Source organism: Myxocyprinus asiaticus, chromosome 7, assembly GCF_019703515.2.
Source record: "Myxocyprinus asiaticus isolate MX2 ecotype Aquarium Trade chromosome 7, UBuf_Myxa_2, whole genome shotgun sequence".
NCBI lineage: Eukaryota > Metazoa > Chordata > Actinopteri > Cypriniformes > Catostomidae > Myxocyprinus > Myxocyprinus asiaticus.
This window is the reverse complement of record NC_059350.1, coordinates 4936315-4955454: the sequence shown is the minus strand read 5'-3', so window position 1 is coordinate 4955454 and position 19140 is coordinate 4936315. Positions and strand designations below refer to the sequence as shown.

The window sequence follows — 19140 nt, the reverse complement described above, 5'->3', positions numbered from 1 at the left end:
AGAGGAGGCTCATATTGCAGTTTTCCTGTATCTCTTACAAATTAAAAGTTTGTTACATGTATTATCACACAGCTGAGACATTTTACAGCCATTTTTGTATTGTTTCTATTGTAGAAATGAGGGTTAAAGAGGGACAGGGTTTATTGAAAATAATAATAGTAATGATAGTAAAGAAAAAAAAAGTCTAATACAGCAATATTTAGTACAGAAATATATATATATTTTATATTTCTAAATACAATTAGTTATTTATATTTTATTTCTGTTTTTGGTTATACATATTTGTAAAATATTTTGTAAGTAAAATATGTAATAAATATTTATTTCAATATATATGTATTTTTTGGTACATATTTTTATATTTCATAATTTAAATATTTGATAAATATTTTTCACATATATATATATATATATATATATATATATTCATATTTTTTATTTCTGTTTTTGGTAATACATGTTTTTAAAATATTAATTTTTTTAAATATTTAATAAATATATTTTGTTATTATTTCTAAAAAAATACTACACTAAAAAAAAAAAAACCCAGCACAGGTAAATAAAAGAATGGCCTATAAACAAGACAAATGTCCAGTTTTCATATAAATTCGATTGGTTGCAGAACTTTATTTTTCTATTTGATAAATATTTTTGGTTGTACATATTTGTAAAATATTTAGTAAGTAAAATATTTAATAAAAATTTATTTAAATATATATTTATTTTTTGGTACATATTTTTATATTTAATCATTTAAATATTATATATATATATATAGTTTTTTTCTGTTTTTGGTAATACATATTTTGTAATATTTAATAATTTTAATATTTATTAAATATATATTTGGTATTATTTCTAAAAATAAAATAAAAAAATAAAAAATTTAAATCACTGCAATTTAGGAAAATTATTTTAAACAAAGTCCTAATCAAGTTTGCATTTTATTTTACTATTATTTTCAATCTACAGACGAAATTATATCTGTCTAAATGAAACTAATAGCTAATGTCAGGTATTTAATGGTATGTTTCTGCAATGCCTTCCTCTAAAGAAAATGTGATATTGGTTATATGTAAGCCTACATAAGAATTTTAGTGAACTTCTAAAGTCTAAAAATAAAAGACAAAAGTATCTGTTTTTCTGTCAGTTGACTTTAATGTAAAGCTAGTGATGCTGTTAAGATTGTCACTAGGGGTGGATATTTTAGGACTCAAAAAGTGCCATGACCCCTATAGTGTACATAAAAACTATTGTGCATTGTCCCTTCGGTTCATACAGTTTTCTACAGCAGCTCTGGTTGCACTGTCTTGTCTTATGCCAGGTCCTAAAACAGCGTGGTGCTGCCTACGCTGCACTGCGGTCACTTAGGAGGTCCTGTGGTGAGCAGGGTAGCGCTATAGACTCTCATTAACTTTAACTGTGATTTCAGTGATGCCGAACCCTTACCAGCCTCAAGCGCTGTGTGAGCACAATTAACGGCGTGCGAGATTCGCTCCAAACTCGACCTTAAATGCATTATTCGATCGTTAAGAACGCAGTTTACTGTTGTTTCTAATTGTGTGAAAAAGAGCCAATGGGAAACTTTTCTCACAGAAGTTTCACCTAGAAGTCCTGTTTGTTTTTTTTAGCTCCGTTGGACACTCACATCGGGCATTTAACAGTTCCATAGAATCCGATTACAAGGTAATAAAGACACCTTTTGATGATTAAAACCGAGGCTATTTGAAAGCGCAGTGGTTGTTCATTTCACATGTCCACTTACCTTCGAGCTGTCATAATTAAGACTGAAAATATTTCTTTATATATCGTTATAAAACACAGCACAGGTAAATAAAAGCATGGCCTTATAAACAAGAGAAATGTCCGATATGTTTTATATCAATTCGATTGGTTAACAAAGTGGGTAATTGTAGGTTTTAAATAAGGGTTAATTATTTAGTACAGTATTGTGATATATTATATCCATAACATGTTATGATTATTATATTTATTATTTTATGGTTTTATAACCAGCAATACCGTATTTTCTTAAAGCAAGAATGGAAACATGTTTGAAAAATGAATATAGTCTAACTGTTATTGTTGAAAACGTTTGTTTATTGCTTTTTATGATTATGCACTCATTTAAATGTATATTATTTACTGCGAGATTTTAGTCTTTGTTCGTCTGACTATTTTGGTGCATAATTTTCTATACAATATCGTAAGATGCTGGAAATTTCTAGGCTTCTTATTTATTTAGCTGTTTGAGTCTTTCTTTTTTTCAATAATGATAGTTGTTATTAAGTAATAATAGGTATATAATAATAATAATAATAACAACAATAGGTTATTTCTATTTTAGCAATATTTTAGCATCTGTTATATATATTTCCATTTATATCAAAATGTTGTAAAGTGAGAAAATTCAGTTTGGCAAGCTTCAATAATTCTAATTATTTGGAATATTATTATTTTGATAATCGATGACCTCATCAAAACACGTATAAAATCATGTAATTCATTTGGTTATTCAAATTTAGGATTATGTCTTATTTATTGACGTTTCGTTAATTTTAACTTTAAAACTACACATTAAATGATGTAATTAATGTTTCTTTTATAAAAATAAAAATAAAAATAATTGAAAATTTCGTTAAAATTAACCTACTTGTTTCATTTGTGTTGTCTGAAACAAGTCTATACAACTTTTATTTAAAAATATGAAAATTAAAACACGAGGAACACTTACGTTTTTGTGTCATGTCCTTCAAGACTCTCTTATTTTTGTCTAAAAATAAATAAATTAATAAATTGTAGCCTGTTAAGGATGTGGACATTTCAGTATGAAATAGTGTAGATTATTTTAAAGGTCCTCGGTTTGCGTCAGATTTTAATCGGCATCAATTATGTCATCAGTTTATTTTGTCCTAAATATTATTTCCGTTTAATGTTTTTTATTTTATTTTATTTTATTTTATTTTTTACTTTCCGACGCATTATAATCGATTAACATGAATCTGAGCAAATGTTTTACCTTTTAAAGGCGCAAGCTGGTGGATTTTTGGTGAAAACAAAGAAAAGGGAACAATAATATGCCACCAATAAAATGCAAGAAGCATATTTTATTATTATTATTATTATTATTATTATTATTATTACTATGGATGTTTATTTATTACTGTGCCATCATTATGTTTTAAATTACTTGTATTTTATTTAAATTACTTTTGTATTTGAATTGTATTTTATGCTCGTCTTATAAAAAAATTTCTACAAGTTAACCTACTTATCATTAATTGCTCATACAACAAGACAAAACATCTGTAACTTAAGCTTTTATAGACCATATTCTATTATTTATTTATTTACTATGAAAAATATGAAGAATCGTTTTAAAAATAAATACAAATTCTTAATTAGACAGTGCTTGTCCCATAAGAAAAGACTTTGGTACTAGACCCTTGTCATCAAGTTAAAATAATTCTATTGTATTTCATCAAATAAATGCTTTTAAAAGAATGATTATAATTATAATCATTATTAAAAACGGTATAAAAGGCTAAGCTAATAAAATAGGTCCTATATAGTGCGATTTTTTTGATGGAAGATTTATGTCTTAGGCCTAACACTAAATTCTCTGTATCAGAGTATCAGTAATATGGAAACTGAATTAGAAGTGTAATTCATCATGCCTTTTAAGGTTCTCCATTTTCATTTTGAAGGGTTTCCATTCCATGTGAAAGTGTGTGAAATGATACACTGGAGTAGTTGAGAAATGACAGTGCTTTAAACTCAACTGTTACATGTCAGTAAAATGGAGTTCATCTCTGTTCATATTTTATATCTCAATCACATTTCTATAATCCCACTGTGTAGATTCATGTCTTGAGTAGGTAAAATGAAGGGCGAAGACAATAAGTACATGTAATTCCACTGCTTGAGCACATTTAGTAAATGTATAGTCACTTTATCTTTTGGGTGCTTTGGGCCAACGGGCCTATTCTTGCACAACCCCCTTTCTGCGCCACTTCATTCAAATAAATAAATAAATAAATACAAATCTAATTATATATGTATTTATAAAAAAAATAAATAAAAAAAAAAAAAGAATAAAAAAAACGCATTTGATATTCTGCACCTGTTGTTTATGATGAAGCTATACTGTTTCACAGCACTCTTTCATTATTGATGAACTGTTGGTGCTTGTTTGTGGCGTTTGGGCAGTAATAGAATCTGAAGATGGCACGATACACCGGCACACAGCGGTATACCGGCTGAACCGGATCATACCTCTGGCACCGCCTTTGGACTTGTGCTCCCTAACCAGATAGGAATCTTATCCTCACGTTTCTGCTGGTAAATGTCGCAAGTGTGTGTGTGTGTGTGTGTGTGTGTGTGTGTGTGTGTGTTTAACCAAAGTTTCTATTATCAGTGTTGCATGCAAGCAAGACCTCTTGATATTTCCGTAGGCGACTTCCTGCACTTTTGGCTAAGTGTTGTTCTGTTTGTTTCTCTTTTAGGCGTCTATCCTCTGCAGGCGTGCGTGTACAGTCTGGCTGGGTGTTCAAGTAATCCGCGTCGCCCATGATTTTCCCTGAGCCCTGCTAATGCCCCAAAGCTGCAGCTGCCACGCCGGCCGGCCGCGGAGCGCCACACACCGCCAGTTGCTACACTGATCAATAATTTACCAGCACGACACTGATATTTACTCACAGCAGTTTAAAATCGCAGAGGGGACCGTGTTTTTAAATGCAGCGCCAGTAAGCTTTAGCCAACAGGAAAGATCCCTTGGTGGGTCCCTCCGGTGCGTCTACGGATTAGACTGTCGCAATGTGCACTACTCGTGTTTAGTGACTGACCGCGACGGTCGCTTTCATCTGTCTGAGACGGTTGCTAGACAGACGGGGGTCCCGTTATGGTGCAGCGAGTCGGACGCGCAGTCTTTGTCCAAGACGAACAGGAACTGACTTTAGCACATAAATAAACGAACGAAATCACTCACGGTAACACTCGCTCTTCATGCGTGCACCGACCGCAGCGGAGAATCCTCCGGTCGGCGCAGCTTTCGCGAGGATCAGTCGTTCAGTGGCCGATGACAGCGGGAGAATGATATTTTAAGAAGAAACGGAACAGTTCAAATTATACGAGCAGCAGCCCGAGAAAGGGGGGTAATCCTTCAATCGGTCCGAATAGTGGCGGAGAACACTTTACTTTTACAGACGGAACAAACTCTGGGAAACAGCCCGACTTGTTGAGTTCTTGTTTCGCTTCCGGCATCACCGAAGAAACCGACGGGTGCACCGGCTCCCTCTCCTCTTTTTGTTTTTTTTTTTTTTTTTTTTTCGGGGGGACGCTGAAGGTTTTTAAAGAAAAATGGGTCTTTGAGGAGCGCTGGCAGATTCCCCTGAACTACAATGGTACGTGATATGTGAATCAATATCTTTCCCGCTGTGTTTGCTGAAGTCTCAGCCAATAGATTTCCAATGTCGACTTAGAAGTATTCAGAAAATAAAAAGCACAATTTCACCAGCATCAACAATCACTCATCGAGGCTATACTTTGTGTCTTTTTGATCCTTAATATGTATTAGAATAATATTGGTTTGCTGCTTGGAAAGAGACGTGGAAAAACCCAGAACTCTTTATAGATGTTATTTAAATGCCATTTATTATTATTATTATTATCATCATTATTATTTATCCTCCAGATACAATAATAATAGCCTTGACATCATAGTCATTAAGAAAACGTCTCACCCGGCTTTAATCTTAATTTCAGCTAATTTAATTGTTCATTTAATTGCTCGATAGCCCTGTGAGTTATGTCTGGTTTTGTTAGTTAATAGTAATTTTAGGGTGTAGTGGAATGTCAAAGGTGACTCAGAAGGCACCATCTCTACAAAATGAACAAATAAGCGTCTTAATCCGCACTCTCATTTCCAGACCACACGGATAATCTTATTTGACCTGGTTGGAGTTATTTTAAAGGAGCTTTTATTTATAATGGAGTCGTGAAATGTGGGCTATATCTGTATAGATTAATGTTTTAAAAATCATTTTATTTAGCCGTCGGTGCTTTAATATTTAGGCCAACAGGCAGCTCTGGCCAAACGTCAACGGGGCAGCAAATTAGTCCTAATTATAGGACTGATCCTCAGATCTTTTACATTATTCACCCTATAGACAGATGTACTTGAGCCATGGGACAGTTGTTTTGTATATACGCTGATTGCTTAAAGGAATATTCCGAGTTCAGTACAAGTTAAGCTCAATCGACAGCATTTGTGGCATAATGTTGATTACCTGAAACATTTATTTCGACTCGTTCCTCCTTTTCTTAAAAAAAAAAAAGGCAAAAATCTGGGGTCCAGTGAGGCACTTACAATGGAAGTCAATGGGGCCAGTCGGTAAACGTTTCAGTTTCAAAAGTATAGCCACAATATGTAAACAACATGTGTGTTAATGTGATAAAATCGCTTACTAACCTTTTCTGTGTAAAGTTATGTCCAATTTTACAATTTTGTTACCATGACGACGTAAACCTTAAACACTAAAACCCTAAAAGGACTATAAAAACTATGATTTAAACAACTTTACAGCTCAAATAATACACAAGTTTTAACAGAAGAATTAATGTAAGTGATTTTATAAAACTACAAGCTTGACATTTCTGTCTTTAAACCCTCCAAAAATTGGCCCCCATTCACTTCCATTGTGATTGCCTCACTGTAACCTCGATATCTGCTTTTTTTTTTTTTTTTTTTTTTTTTTTAAGAAAAGAAAGAACTAGTTGAAATTGTTTTTTTATTATTTATTTATTTATTTTTTTTTTTTGTGGAAATCAACATTATACCACAAATGCTGTCGATTGAGCTTAACTTGTTTTGAACCTGGACTATTCCTTTAAGCTCAATCGACAGCATTAAATGTTGATTACCACAAAAAAGAATTTCCACTCGTCCCTCCTTATCTTTAAAAGAAGCAAAAATCGAGGTTACAGTGAGGCACTTACAATGGAAGTCAATGGGGGCAAGTTTTGGAGGGCTTAAAGGCAGAAATGTGCATCTTATAATTTAATAAAAGCACTTGCATGAATTCTGTTAAAATGGTGTATTATTTAAGCTGGAAAGTTGCTTAAATCGTTGTTTTTATGGTCTTTATAGAGCTTATGCTGTTACGTCATCATGGCAATGAAGTTGTAAAACTGGAAATAACTTTACACGGAAAAGTTTAGTAAGCAATTTTATCACACTACGTAAAATCATGTTAACACTCATATTGTTTATGTCATGTTGCTGTACTTTTGAAACAGTGAATATTTAAACATTTACGCATTGGCCACACTTCCATAGTAAGAGCCTCACTGTAACCCAGATTTTTAGCTTTTTTTTTTTTTTTTTTTAAGACGAAATTATTTTTTGTGGTTAGAATTTTTATATATATATAAACTGCCATAATGCCTAGGTTAATACTACCTCATTGAATTGGCTGAGCTATACATGTGTAACATGTGTATTAAGACTTTATAACATGTGTTATTACACATGGAGCAATTATACTTTTAAACAAAAGGCAATAATTGTGATCTTTTTTCTTTAAAACTACTATGTTGAGTCATACAGACCTGATATGGTCAGATGTCAGACTGTAAGCACTGTGTGTTGAGAGGAACAGCTTTAGTTCCAGTTCTTTATTAGGAATTACATGATCTAATAATTATGTCTGCGTAAATATTTGGACTGCATGCAAATTGAGCTGTGTTTAGACAGGACGTCTTGTTTTCCAAGTAAGGAACAAGACTTCTTCATTAGAAGTGAGATTGACAGGCCTTTGCTGGCCGTGCAGTTGGATCTGAATATGAAACGCCACATTTGCCTGCAGCAAGCATTTTTTCATCATGACAAATCTTTTTAAAGCAATGAACATACTCTTAAGCCAAGCACACCTGTGAGATCTACCCCAATAAAAGAAATGCAAAACTGTTCTCAGTGAACGAGGTCAAGCAGTCAAGGCAGATTAAAGAACCTGGACTGTGTGAAGGGAACTTTCTTAGCCACAGCTATCGTTGGCACTGTAATTAGCAGGGAAATGCATTTTGCAAACCTGCTCAAAATCTCATTCGACTTAGTTATGGAGACTCAGCTCAGTTCAGCAGAACTGGCTGTGCATTCCAGAACCGTCTTTTCTAGATTGACTAGTTGTCACAATGCCAGGGTTGCCATGGATGCAGTGCCCTGCAGTGATTGGTGGACTACTGCATGAACTTGTTTCTGGGTGTAAACTTCTCATGGGAGGACGTTTTGTGTTTGTGGCATCTGCATTGGCATGTGTGATGCAATAATGCAAAGCCACCTACTTGCACTTTTAATCAGTGATTAACATGTGTGAACACTGAAACACTGGTGCTCACCTGCACAATGCTCATGTGTATGCATGTGCAAACAAACGCAAACTCATATAGTGAATAAGTGCATATATAGTTGCACCTGGAGAACTTGCATGCAGTTCAGAGGTTCTTACATGCACATTACACAGAAAACAAGCCATGAAAGTGGAGATCAGAGGTGTTGGGTGAAAACTGGTTTTGGCAACGGTCCGAAAACTCATGTCAAAACCCCAAACAGAGCTTCAGTAATTAGCAGCCTCTCATTCATTCCAGATTCTCTCTTTCTATCAATCTATCTCAATCTCTCTCCCTTCTGCTATTGCCTCTGAGATGCTGGTGTGAAAAATCACATTTTTCCAACAGTTCTCCCTGAGGTGCTACTGGCAGACATTCAGAGAAAGGACGCTTCATCCTTTTATATAGCACTCGTTCTCTCATTCCTTCTACATTCCCCATTTTTCACTCTCTTTCTTTGATGCTGTTGCCATAGAGGACAGGTTTATCTGCTGGCTGATTTGGCTTAGTATTGCCAGCTAGAAAATCATAATGATAAAAAACAATGGTGCTAATAGTAATTGCTGTGTCGTTTGGACAAAAAGACAAAGAAAATGAGGGGGAAAAAAAGGAAAAATCAGTGGGACCTTTGCTGATTGTTCTCAGGCCAGCTGTTTTGTGAATGTGTGGAGGACAGCCAGGTGTGTGTATGATTGTGAGTGGGACTATTCTGAATAGAGTTCGAGATACATATGTGAGAGTGCCATCCCATATAGATTTTGTTTGAGTGAATAAATAATTGAATTGCTGTGTATATGAGTGAGTTTGTGTCTTTGAAGACACTTTTGGGTTAGTTTGCATTGTACAAGAGATCCAAGCATTATTCGCATATGCCTGCATGCAAAGGCAAGCATTGCTTTTACCATTGCTCATACTTAAATATTAAACTTTGGCGCATAGCTCGTCCCGCACCGTTTGTGCTACGGACGAATGATGCTTTAAATCATGTGGCTTGTTGAGAGATGTGCTATTACTTTTGAGCAATCAGACTTTAGAATGGTTTCCATATCTAGAAACAAGAATTTTATAGATACTTAAGGATTGGCTTTTTCAACCGGGATTTGGTGACAAGTTGTCATAAGATTACGAGATGGCGAAATCATAAAAAACGTACGAGTTGGCTCATACAAAAACATACGACTTTTACTCCCATAGAGAAAAGTGAACACACTAACAAACAACGATTTTACCATTTCTTCTAAGTTTAACGCAAACCCTAAACCTAACCATAATTTTAATGGGAAATTAACTTTTGTGTACCACGGAAAAACGAAAACATTTGGTTTGGAATGAGCGTTCTTACAATTTTTCCAAAGTTTAACCTCTAAACCAAACCCCAAACCTAAACCTAACCATAAAGTCTAATCCCTTACCCAAACCCTAAACCAGAACATGATTTTAACAGAACAATAACTTTTGTGTAGCACGAAAGAAAGAAAACATTGGGTTTAGTACGAGACAGGAAGCGTATTACAGGTTATTGACATACACCAATGAGCCAAAACATTATGACCACCTGCCTAATATGCTGTTGGTCCTCCGCGTGCCGCCAAAACAGCACGACCCATCGAGGCATGGACTCTGCAAGACCCCTGAAGGTGTCCTGTGGTATATGGCACCAAGAGACATGAGCAGCAGATCCTTTAAGTCCTGTAAGTTGCGAGGTGGAGCCGCCGTGGATTGGACTTGTTGGTCCTGCACATCCCACAGATGCTCAATCGGATTTTTATCTGGGGAATTTGGAGGCCAGGGCAACACTTTAACTCTTCATTATGTTCCTCAAACCATTCCCAAACAATGTGTGCAGTGTGGCAGGGTGCTTTATCCTGCCGAAGAGGCCACTGCCATCAGGGAATACCATTGCCATGAAGGGGTGTACCTGGTCTGCAACAATGTTTAGGTAGGTGACATGTCAAAATGACGTCCACATGAATGGCAAGACCCAGGGTTTCCCAGCAGAACATTGCCCAGGGCATCACGCTCCCTTCACCGGCTTGTCGTCTTCCCACAGTGCATTCTGGTGCCAGCACTTCCCAGGTAAACACCGCACATGTACACAACCATTTACGTGATTTAGAAGAAAACGGGACTTACCAGACCAGGCCACCTTCTTCCACTGCTCCAAGGTCCAGTTCCGATGCTCGCATGCCCTTTGTAGGTGCTTTTGACGGTGGACAGGGGTCCTCATGGACACTCTGACTGGTCCATTTGCAGCAGGGTGCAATGCACTGTGTTGTGTAACATTCCTCCCATAACCATCATTCAAATTTTCTGTGACTTGTGCAACAGTAGACCTTCTGTCGCTCAGGGCTTTACTACTGCCCATTTCTCCTGCATTCAACACGTTGACTATGAGAACAGATTGGTCACTCACTCACCATCTAATCTAACCAGACCTTCACATATGACCTTGTTAGGAGATGATCAACGTTATTTGCTTCACTTGTGAGTGGTCATAATGTTTTGGCTTATCAGTGTACATCATTTATACTGCATGAATTAATATGGAATGAGTAACTTAATTTGTTCAGAGACGTTTCCTTTCTTAAAATAAAGTGTCGGATAGGTGTAGGCTAACTGAAATTTGATGCCTGTATTGTATTAATTTGAAATACTGATTGCTGATTGGCTGGTCTCTATTGAAATAAAAGGCGTAACTTTCCATACGAGCCAAGTTGCCATCTCGTACGAATTATTGCGACCCCAGCAACCACATAGCAACACGTTGGCAACCACCAAAACCGAGAATTGTGGCTGGGAATTTTGCAGAGGCAAACCCCACTCACATATTCTCCAGAAAATTTTCAGATCTGATTTGTTTAAAGATGTAACTAGCAACACATAGCAAACATAACTGCAATCTATTTGTGTGAGCATCTCGACTGGGTCTCACATATCAACAATGCCTCAACCAACGGGCGGGACTCCCTGTTTGTTGATCAGTGGCAATCGGGGAGTGTTTGAAACATATTTTTGCAATTTTGTTTGCCACAGTGTTTCACACTTCACCTTAACTTCAGACCACAGAAGTGTGTGTGAGAGAAAGAGACTTCCACTATTTAAGCATTCCACTAAACCACAAACGTATTGCCATGTGCTTCAACCCATATTCATTCTATCTCTCTCTCTCTCTTTCCCTCTCACTCCCATAAGGACGTATGGGTAGAACCCCCTCATTTGATGCAGCTATTCCCACCAATTAAACATTTTAAACAAAGAGCGCTATTTATCAGTGAGAGCGAGGAAACTTGTTGTAATTAACACATTTACATACATCTCCATTGACTCCAATTAGGTCAGCGGCTCCCAGAGCCGCTTTGAAATGTCCCTCTTTTCTGTGTGCACTTCGCCTCTAAAATGTTAATTAAGAAGAGGCTTGAGATTCTGGCTGAGGGCTGGCCATATGGACCCTGCATATGCTCCATATGCATACAGCCCATATATAATTAATAGCTTGCTGCAGAAAAATGGGAGCTTTTTGGAGGAGAAGACTGCGCTGAAGGTTCCTCCTCTCAAAATAAGGATAATAGTGAGATTCAAAGAGTTCCTCCAGGCGCAAACGTAGGCTTTTGTTCTCCATCTGTGGACAGGACATATGAGCGGATGATCTCAACAGTGCCAAACATGGTCGTTGAGTTTGCTCAGCTGGTTGACGTGGTCTGACCTCGACTGAGTTGACGAGCTTAATTTATTGGTTTATGTTGAGAATATAATGAAGATGTAAATTAAAGAAAGTAAAATTGAATGAGTCATTGGAACGTTTTTCCTTTTCTGATCCACTTTAGCGCGATGAGTGCTGTTTGAAACAGTAGAATCTGACTAGCTGAATTCATGGCACAAAAGGCAAGGAAGGTAATCATCAATACCCTGAAACTAAACAAAAGTAAACCTAAAACAGGGTTCAGAGATCATTCAGAACTTAAATCATTTATTTTGATGTTTGTAGAAGTGTTTTTGATGAGAAAGACAAATCTGCCAATTACGTCAAGGCTGGAACTCTTTGATAGTCTTTGGGGTCAACAGGCAGATTTGTTTTAAGAAGAACTCGACAGCTTTAAAAACACTTCAGTCTAACAACTCATCTGCTTACTGCGATACACTGTCTTATAAAATGTGTTTACCTGATCCAAGGAGAATATAAATCCCATTCCCACATCCTCATCCAGAATGGGGCTTATACACTTCAGCTCTCAGTTCTCAGAACATCGAGAGCCGTGAACTCGCCTTGGAGTAACGTGTTTTTTAATTGTTCTCTTTAATTATGAAAATGCATGTTTATGTACTAATAAAGGGAATCAGCAATTGTACAGCGCTTGAATGAGATTTTAGTGCACTGTAGCTAAGGCCCCTATAAAACTGGGGGAAAATTGGGAAAGCTTACGTTTCATTGGGTGGATATGAATAGGCTTTGTTATTCACCACTGCCTGAGCCTAGTGCCAATGCCTGGGACTTATTATGAGCTAACTTTGAGTGTGCGTGAGTGTGTATGCACTAGATGTTGATATGTATTTATGCACACAAACGTGTATTTGTGGTTAAAGTTTACTGTGCATATTTGAACATTATAAGTGTGTGTAGATGGTAGATAGTTGTCGAATGATGTCCTGGTTGGCTCACTGAATACCTGGTGTGGTTCCTGTATTTAAATAAAAGTTTGAGTTTCACCCTATCCAAGTCTTTCTTTCTTTCTTTCTTCCAAAATTATTTGGAGACCATGTGATTAAATTGTAATGTAAATGAACTGGCCCCATTGACTTCAATTGTAAATGCCTTAATGTAACCAAGATTTGTTATTTATTTATTTTTACAAATCAGTGACGAGTCAAAATTATTTTTGTGGTAATAAACATTACGCCACAAATGCTGTCGATTGAGGTTAAATTGTATTGAACCTGTAACATTCCTTTAATAGGATGGAGCATACCTCTGTTAAATAGTTAAAGCCATGAGACATACTGTAAACATTATATGTGTTAACATTATGTTTAGTGTGATTAAATCTCTTACTAACCTTATCTTTTTATAAAGTTATATCAATATTACCTCTTTGTAGTCCAACATCATACCGTCAGTAAACCCTGTAATCTGGTAAATGCCGTGATTTAGTACCGTAAAATGCACTAAAATCATGTTAACACATATAATGTTTTGTAGCTAAACTTTTGAAAAGGTGTGGATTTTAGCATTTATGGACTGGCCCCATTCACCTCCATTGTGAGTGCCTTGCCGTAACCATGATATTTGCTTTTTGTTTGTTTTTTTTGTTTGTTTAAAAAAACAAGAGATGAGTCAAAACTTCACTTGAATTGAACCCAGAACATTTCTTTAAGGCATTTCAATTTCATATTTATTTTTGCCAAAAAAAGATACTCAAGGCTTTTTTTGCAGTCAAGTTATACAGCCATTTGTAAGAAACATTAGGGTTGTATATTAACTAGTTTACTACTAAATTTGTTCTATCATCTATTGTGTTGGATAACAGGCCACGGAGTCGTATCTGCTGCATGAAGGTCCCCACCGAGCCCCAGGCATCTCAGAGTGTTTCCTAGTGCCTGAATCCTACAGGGTATGATACATTTTCATCTTTCTAGCTTTAATGTTTAATTTTATTTGCTTCTTTCATTCTATAAATGGACATATTATAATATGAGGAACTGAACTTTGATTTCTTTCTCATGACTAATGACATTAATGTGCTGCCAGGCCAGACTGAGTTGGACTTCAGATTCTGATAAGATGAGTTGGAATCAGATGATCAAACTATCAAACTCTGATAAACTCTGAGCAGATATATCATAAATAATCCAATTCATTAATTTTTCCAGGTTTCATAGCCTGTGTTGCATCAGTAAAAAGCCCAACCTTTCTCAAGGGAACAGCATGTAGGATTGCGTCATAAATATAAAAGCCTGTTTATAATCTCATATGCTGTATTTAAATGTTCATATGGTGGTAATTTTTGAGAGGAATGCAGACTTTATGTGGGAAGCAGCTGCAGGAATTATCTACATAAAATATAAACAGTAAAATGCGAGTATATGCGTGAGTGTTTGCATTGGGTTGAAACCACACACACTGAACTGTATCACTTGCATATGGTTCTCTTATGTGTGTTTTATGGAAGCCCTAGCTGCTGTAACCACAACCCAACCATTGGTCTGCTTAACAAAGAACTGGGTGTGTGTGCATGTGCGTGCATGTATTTGTGTGCATATATATGTGTGTGCTTGAAGTAGAATTGTTTTTCATTCACCTCATACTATTTTGTAGATTAACTGCTATAAATGTGATAGAAAACAGCCTTGAGGAGATCTGTGTTTTGGATTTGTGCCTTCCAGTGTGGTAATGCCAACCTTTGTGCCCTTCCTCTGACCTCGCTCTTAACGCTCAAGCTCAGCATTCTCTCTTTCATTTAATGCGTATAACAACGCAAAATCGTCTCCGTTATGACTGTAACGTTGGTTCCCTGAATAGAGGGAATGAGACATTGCGTCAGTAGCTGGCGCTATGGGAACTCCTTTTTAGGAGTGATGATCTCTGGAGCCCTTTAAAATCACGGCAATCTATTGGTAATTGGCGCTTGATCTTCCGCCTCTGATGCACATGCCATCACGGTCATATAATCGGAGCACAGTGCCATTTTATCAGGATTTTTTGGTTTGTGCGGCTAGCCTAAGCTAGACAGTGTCTCCCTGTCTAGTCGTTCACTTGACGCTGTGTCATAAGCTGACACTGTGGGAACCGTATATGGGAACCATCTGAGGGTGAAATCTACACTCCCCCTGGCTGATTCCCTGACGGGAGAGCCAATCTGCTCCACAGTTCAGGTGGCCAGGGACGTGCACACCACATATCGACAGGACAAGCTTCTCATTCCAGAGGAGAAGTCGTTGCACCAAACTCAACAATGGACGTGACCGCACTCCCCCCTGATGGTTTATGTATGCTACCACTGCAGTAATGTTTGTCCAGATCAGTAAGTAAAGAGCTGCATGACTGACCAAAATGCTCTGAGCGCTAGTAAGACTGCAAGCAGTTCCAGGCGATTAATGTGACATGCCTCTCGCACTCCTGTTTAGGTGCTGAGGGCCAGACGACTGGCACACAGGGCTTCCCAGCACCGAAGAGGCCTTATATGCAACAATCCCAATGGGGTGACTGCGAATGCTGTGACCATCAATCCCAGGGCCCGCTGAAACTGTTTTAGTGACAAAGCTCTCCATAGCTTGAAGCTAGTCAAGCACTGAAGAATAGAGTGCGTTCGTCGGTCACGCCACCTTGGTCACAGAGTCAAGTTCCATCCCCAAGAAGGAAACCTGCCGACTGGGAACCCAATTGACTTAGAGGCCCAGACGCTCCACATGTGCAAGCAACAGGTCCCTGTGCTAGATCGATCGACAAAACAGTACAGAGGACGGATATGAGACGAGATCTGTCTCTGAGTAACCATCTTGAACAGAGACTTCGCGAGTGGCCGGTTCAAGCGTTTCAAGTCCAGAATGGGCCGTCCTTTTTGGCAACCAGAAAATAATGGCTGTTAAAGCCTTTCTGACCCATTCTTGTCCATGTCCTTGAGCAGGTCAGCCTGGTAAGCCTTGCCTATGAGCAAGGACATGAGCCGACATGGCTTGGAATGGTGCACCAGTCGGGTTTTCCATCCCAGTGCAGAAGAGGGGCATAAATGGGCTGCAACTGCCTCTTCAACTTGGCAGATTTTAGTATAACCCTTTTGCATGGTGCGGTAGAGGGTCGTGAAGTCTGCTGTACCACAAATGTACGTTCATGCAGAGTAGGGAAAACGGCATGTTTAGACCAGATGGTCGTGCAGCTCTGGGAAAAATGGCACTGAGCGGCATGACTCGGAGTTCCACCAACTCGGTAGGAACAGTTTGTCGAGCCGAGAATGCTCGAGCCCACTTGAAGTGGGTCACTCATGCTGGAGATTCTCGACAGCCTGAGAGAAAACCTGTGTCAGCTCAGGGTAAGAGATTTTAGTGTGGACTTCCTCCTCACTGGGGGAAATGCCAACAAACTTGGATGAGTAAGACCAGACCTCACCTTCAAAAGGTGCGAGTGATATATTATAGAGTCTCCATCTTCATCACAACTGCCAGTCCTTCTCAAACTCTCCATGCTCACTAATTCCGGCCTCGCACGCCTCACTCATGCAGTCTCTCGGGATCCACAGAGGGAGTCTGGAGGAAGGGAGGTGGACTGGCATCATCTTTCAAAAAGAAGGCGAGCCACGAGTGAAGCATCTAGAGTTTCATGCATTCACAATGAACCCAATCAGTCTTACCGAGTGCTGCTTCCACATGGGCTTGGCCCAGGCATATAATGCAGCGCCCGTGCCTGTCAGACAGAGGAATATAATGCTCACAAGGTGGAAAACATTTGTGAAACGATATCTTGAAAAAGATGTTGTTAAGCAAATGGCTCTTTTATGTGCTTCACACTCAATAAAACACATAACAAAAATCACAATATCAGTAGCATTTCAAATGCAAGAATGATACGCTGTTTGATGGAGTACAAGCTGGGAGATAAGGTATGCAGATTTAATTACAAAGATTCAGGCGTCCAGAGCATGAAAGATGTTATCGCAACTCTAAAGAGAAAAATTTTGATGAAATAATGCTGTGCTCCGGATTATATGACAGTGATGACATGCACATAAGGGACGGAGTGTCAGTCGCCATCTGCCAATAGATTGATTTTAAAGGGCTTCAGAGATTGTCACTAGTGGGAGGAGTTCCCATAGCATCAGGTACGACACAGCGTCAAAGTGACTGACTTGAAAGGGAACTACGCAAGTTGTTTTATTGGCTATTGTGCAGATGCATTTCATCCCAAGCAACATACTGTGCAAAAGGGCCTGTTCTGCATTGATGCATTTTGGGCACTTTTATACAAAACAATTTTTTCCCTGGAAATCAAACCTATGACCTTGGCATTGGTAGTGCTATGCTCTATCAGTTGAGCTACAGGAACACCCCCGCGATAGTAATAAATTAGGATCTTGAAAACTCAACTCCTTGTTTCTACCCATTTTGGTTGATTCTTACCCATTAGGGCACCACCAGTCTATTCTTTATCAACATATGGACAAATCTGTTTTCTTAAACTGTACAGTTATAATTGCTGCAGCGATGTTTGACTGACCAAATCCACTGATTATTTAAAGATACTGATTAAACCTCAAGCTGGATTAAGCCAGTTCTGGATTAAACTGTACCGTAACTGGTAACACTCCTTTGTGGTCCGGGCGTTCTGTCTATAAGAAACCAGTCCTAATAAAAGAGCAGGCTAATCTGCCTCTTAAAGTTGACAGCAGAGGCACAGCAGAGTTTCACGGCTGGAGAAGGTGCAAGATAAGCATAGTTGAGCATGCCGCAAGGCAGCCTGGGCTCTGTGGTTTGCCACAAAACAGATGTGGATTTAGGAGACCACCATGCAATACTGTGGCCTATAGATGAGTCATAGTAAAAGAGAGAGGGAGAGAGGTGACTCACCTTCTATTACCTTGTTCATGATTAAATTACAGATTGCTACAATTTAATGACAGCAACTGAGAGACCTACAAAAAAGAGACATAAGCCTGTACAAAACTGCAGAAAATGAAAATGTATTTTATACTATTTTTATTCAAAATTCACTAGAAAAAAATTAAAACCAAAAACAGCTGATACTGGTATTCTTAGCCCTAAAAACGTTTTTGTATCATGGCAGCTGACCTGAGGCAAATGTTCTTTTCCATGTTCTTTTCATGACTTCTACCATCTGTAAAATTGAAATTAAATCAATATCTTAGAAAAAACAAAACTTGAAATGTATTATGTGGACTCTAATGTTTCGAAAAATAGCATTCAATTAATTTTCAGAGGTACCTTTTATATTCTTGCCCTTTTTAAGATTAAAATCGGCCTATGCATTGGTCTAAATCGGCTAACTGTAACAAGTACCGTACATTATACGAAAGCGTTGCATGCTTTGCAAACTGGGTTGCACAGTTATGTCATTATGATTGCTTTCTGACTGTTTCCAAACGAGCTGGACCTCCTTTAAAAAAAAGAAAGAAAGAAAAATGAATTAAATAATGCAATTTTTATATACAAATCAGTGTATGTATCTTTACCCTTCCCATCACCAAATAAATGACAGGCTGTCTTTTTGCGAGACTAAAGAAGGGGGAAAAAGCAAGAAGGAAAAAAGTTTTTTTCTTCCTAAAGTTTGAGCTTTCACTTTCTGCCTTCGAGGCGGGGTTAGCGGCGCGAGCAGCGTGGAGTGGGCGCGAGGGGGACGGCGAGCAATTGCAATGCATCAGCGCGGCGAACTTCCACTCAACCTCAAAACGCGAATGTTTTCCGACTTCTGAGATAACGATGTACTCCCCGTACTGCTTGACACAGGTAAAAAGTCTTTATTGAATTGCTCTGTCGTGCTTGTGTCTCCGGAAGCTGCGTTTTAGAACGGTTGCTATGTTTTCTCCTTCTGCACGTTTTGCATTGCGTTTTGTAAAAAGTTATTTTCGCTCGTGCATTTATTTCCAGCTCCCTGCTCGCGCGCGTTATCGTTGCATAATAGCGCGTTTCATTGCACATGGGTTTGAAGAGAAAATGGCGCTTCTCCCAAATCTATTTTATATCAAAGTCCATGGGGTGGACCGAAGAGGGAGCGCGTCTGGCATAGTAAACAGTTCAAACTTTGCATTTGCG

At 38.0% G+C, this 19140-nt stretch overlaps 1 protein-coding gene across 8 annotated transcripts in view; it reads left to right on the top strand.

Moving 5' to 3' along the window:
* Positions 1 to 4725: 4725 nt before the first annotated feature.
* LOC127443780 (nuclear factor 1 X-type-like) overlaps positions 4726 to 19140 on the top strand; it is a 140544-nt gene continuing 126129 nt past the window's right edge. For 2 of the 8 annotated variants that reach the window (XM_051702670.1, XM_051702677.1), the window contains exon 1: positions 18008 to 18834. In XM_051702670.1, coding sequence (XP_051558630.1) covers positions 18580 to 18834 — 255 coding nt within the window. In that variant the 5' untranslated portion in view covers positions 18008 to 18579. Of the gene's footprint in view, positions 5403 to 13907; positions 13992 to 18007; positions 18835 to 19140 lie in introns of those variants that run through there. The other 6 variants (XM_051702671.1, XM_051702668.1, XM_051702669.1 and 3 more) reach the window with 6 other exon arrangements.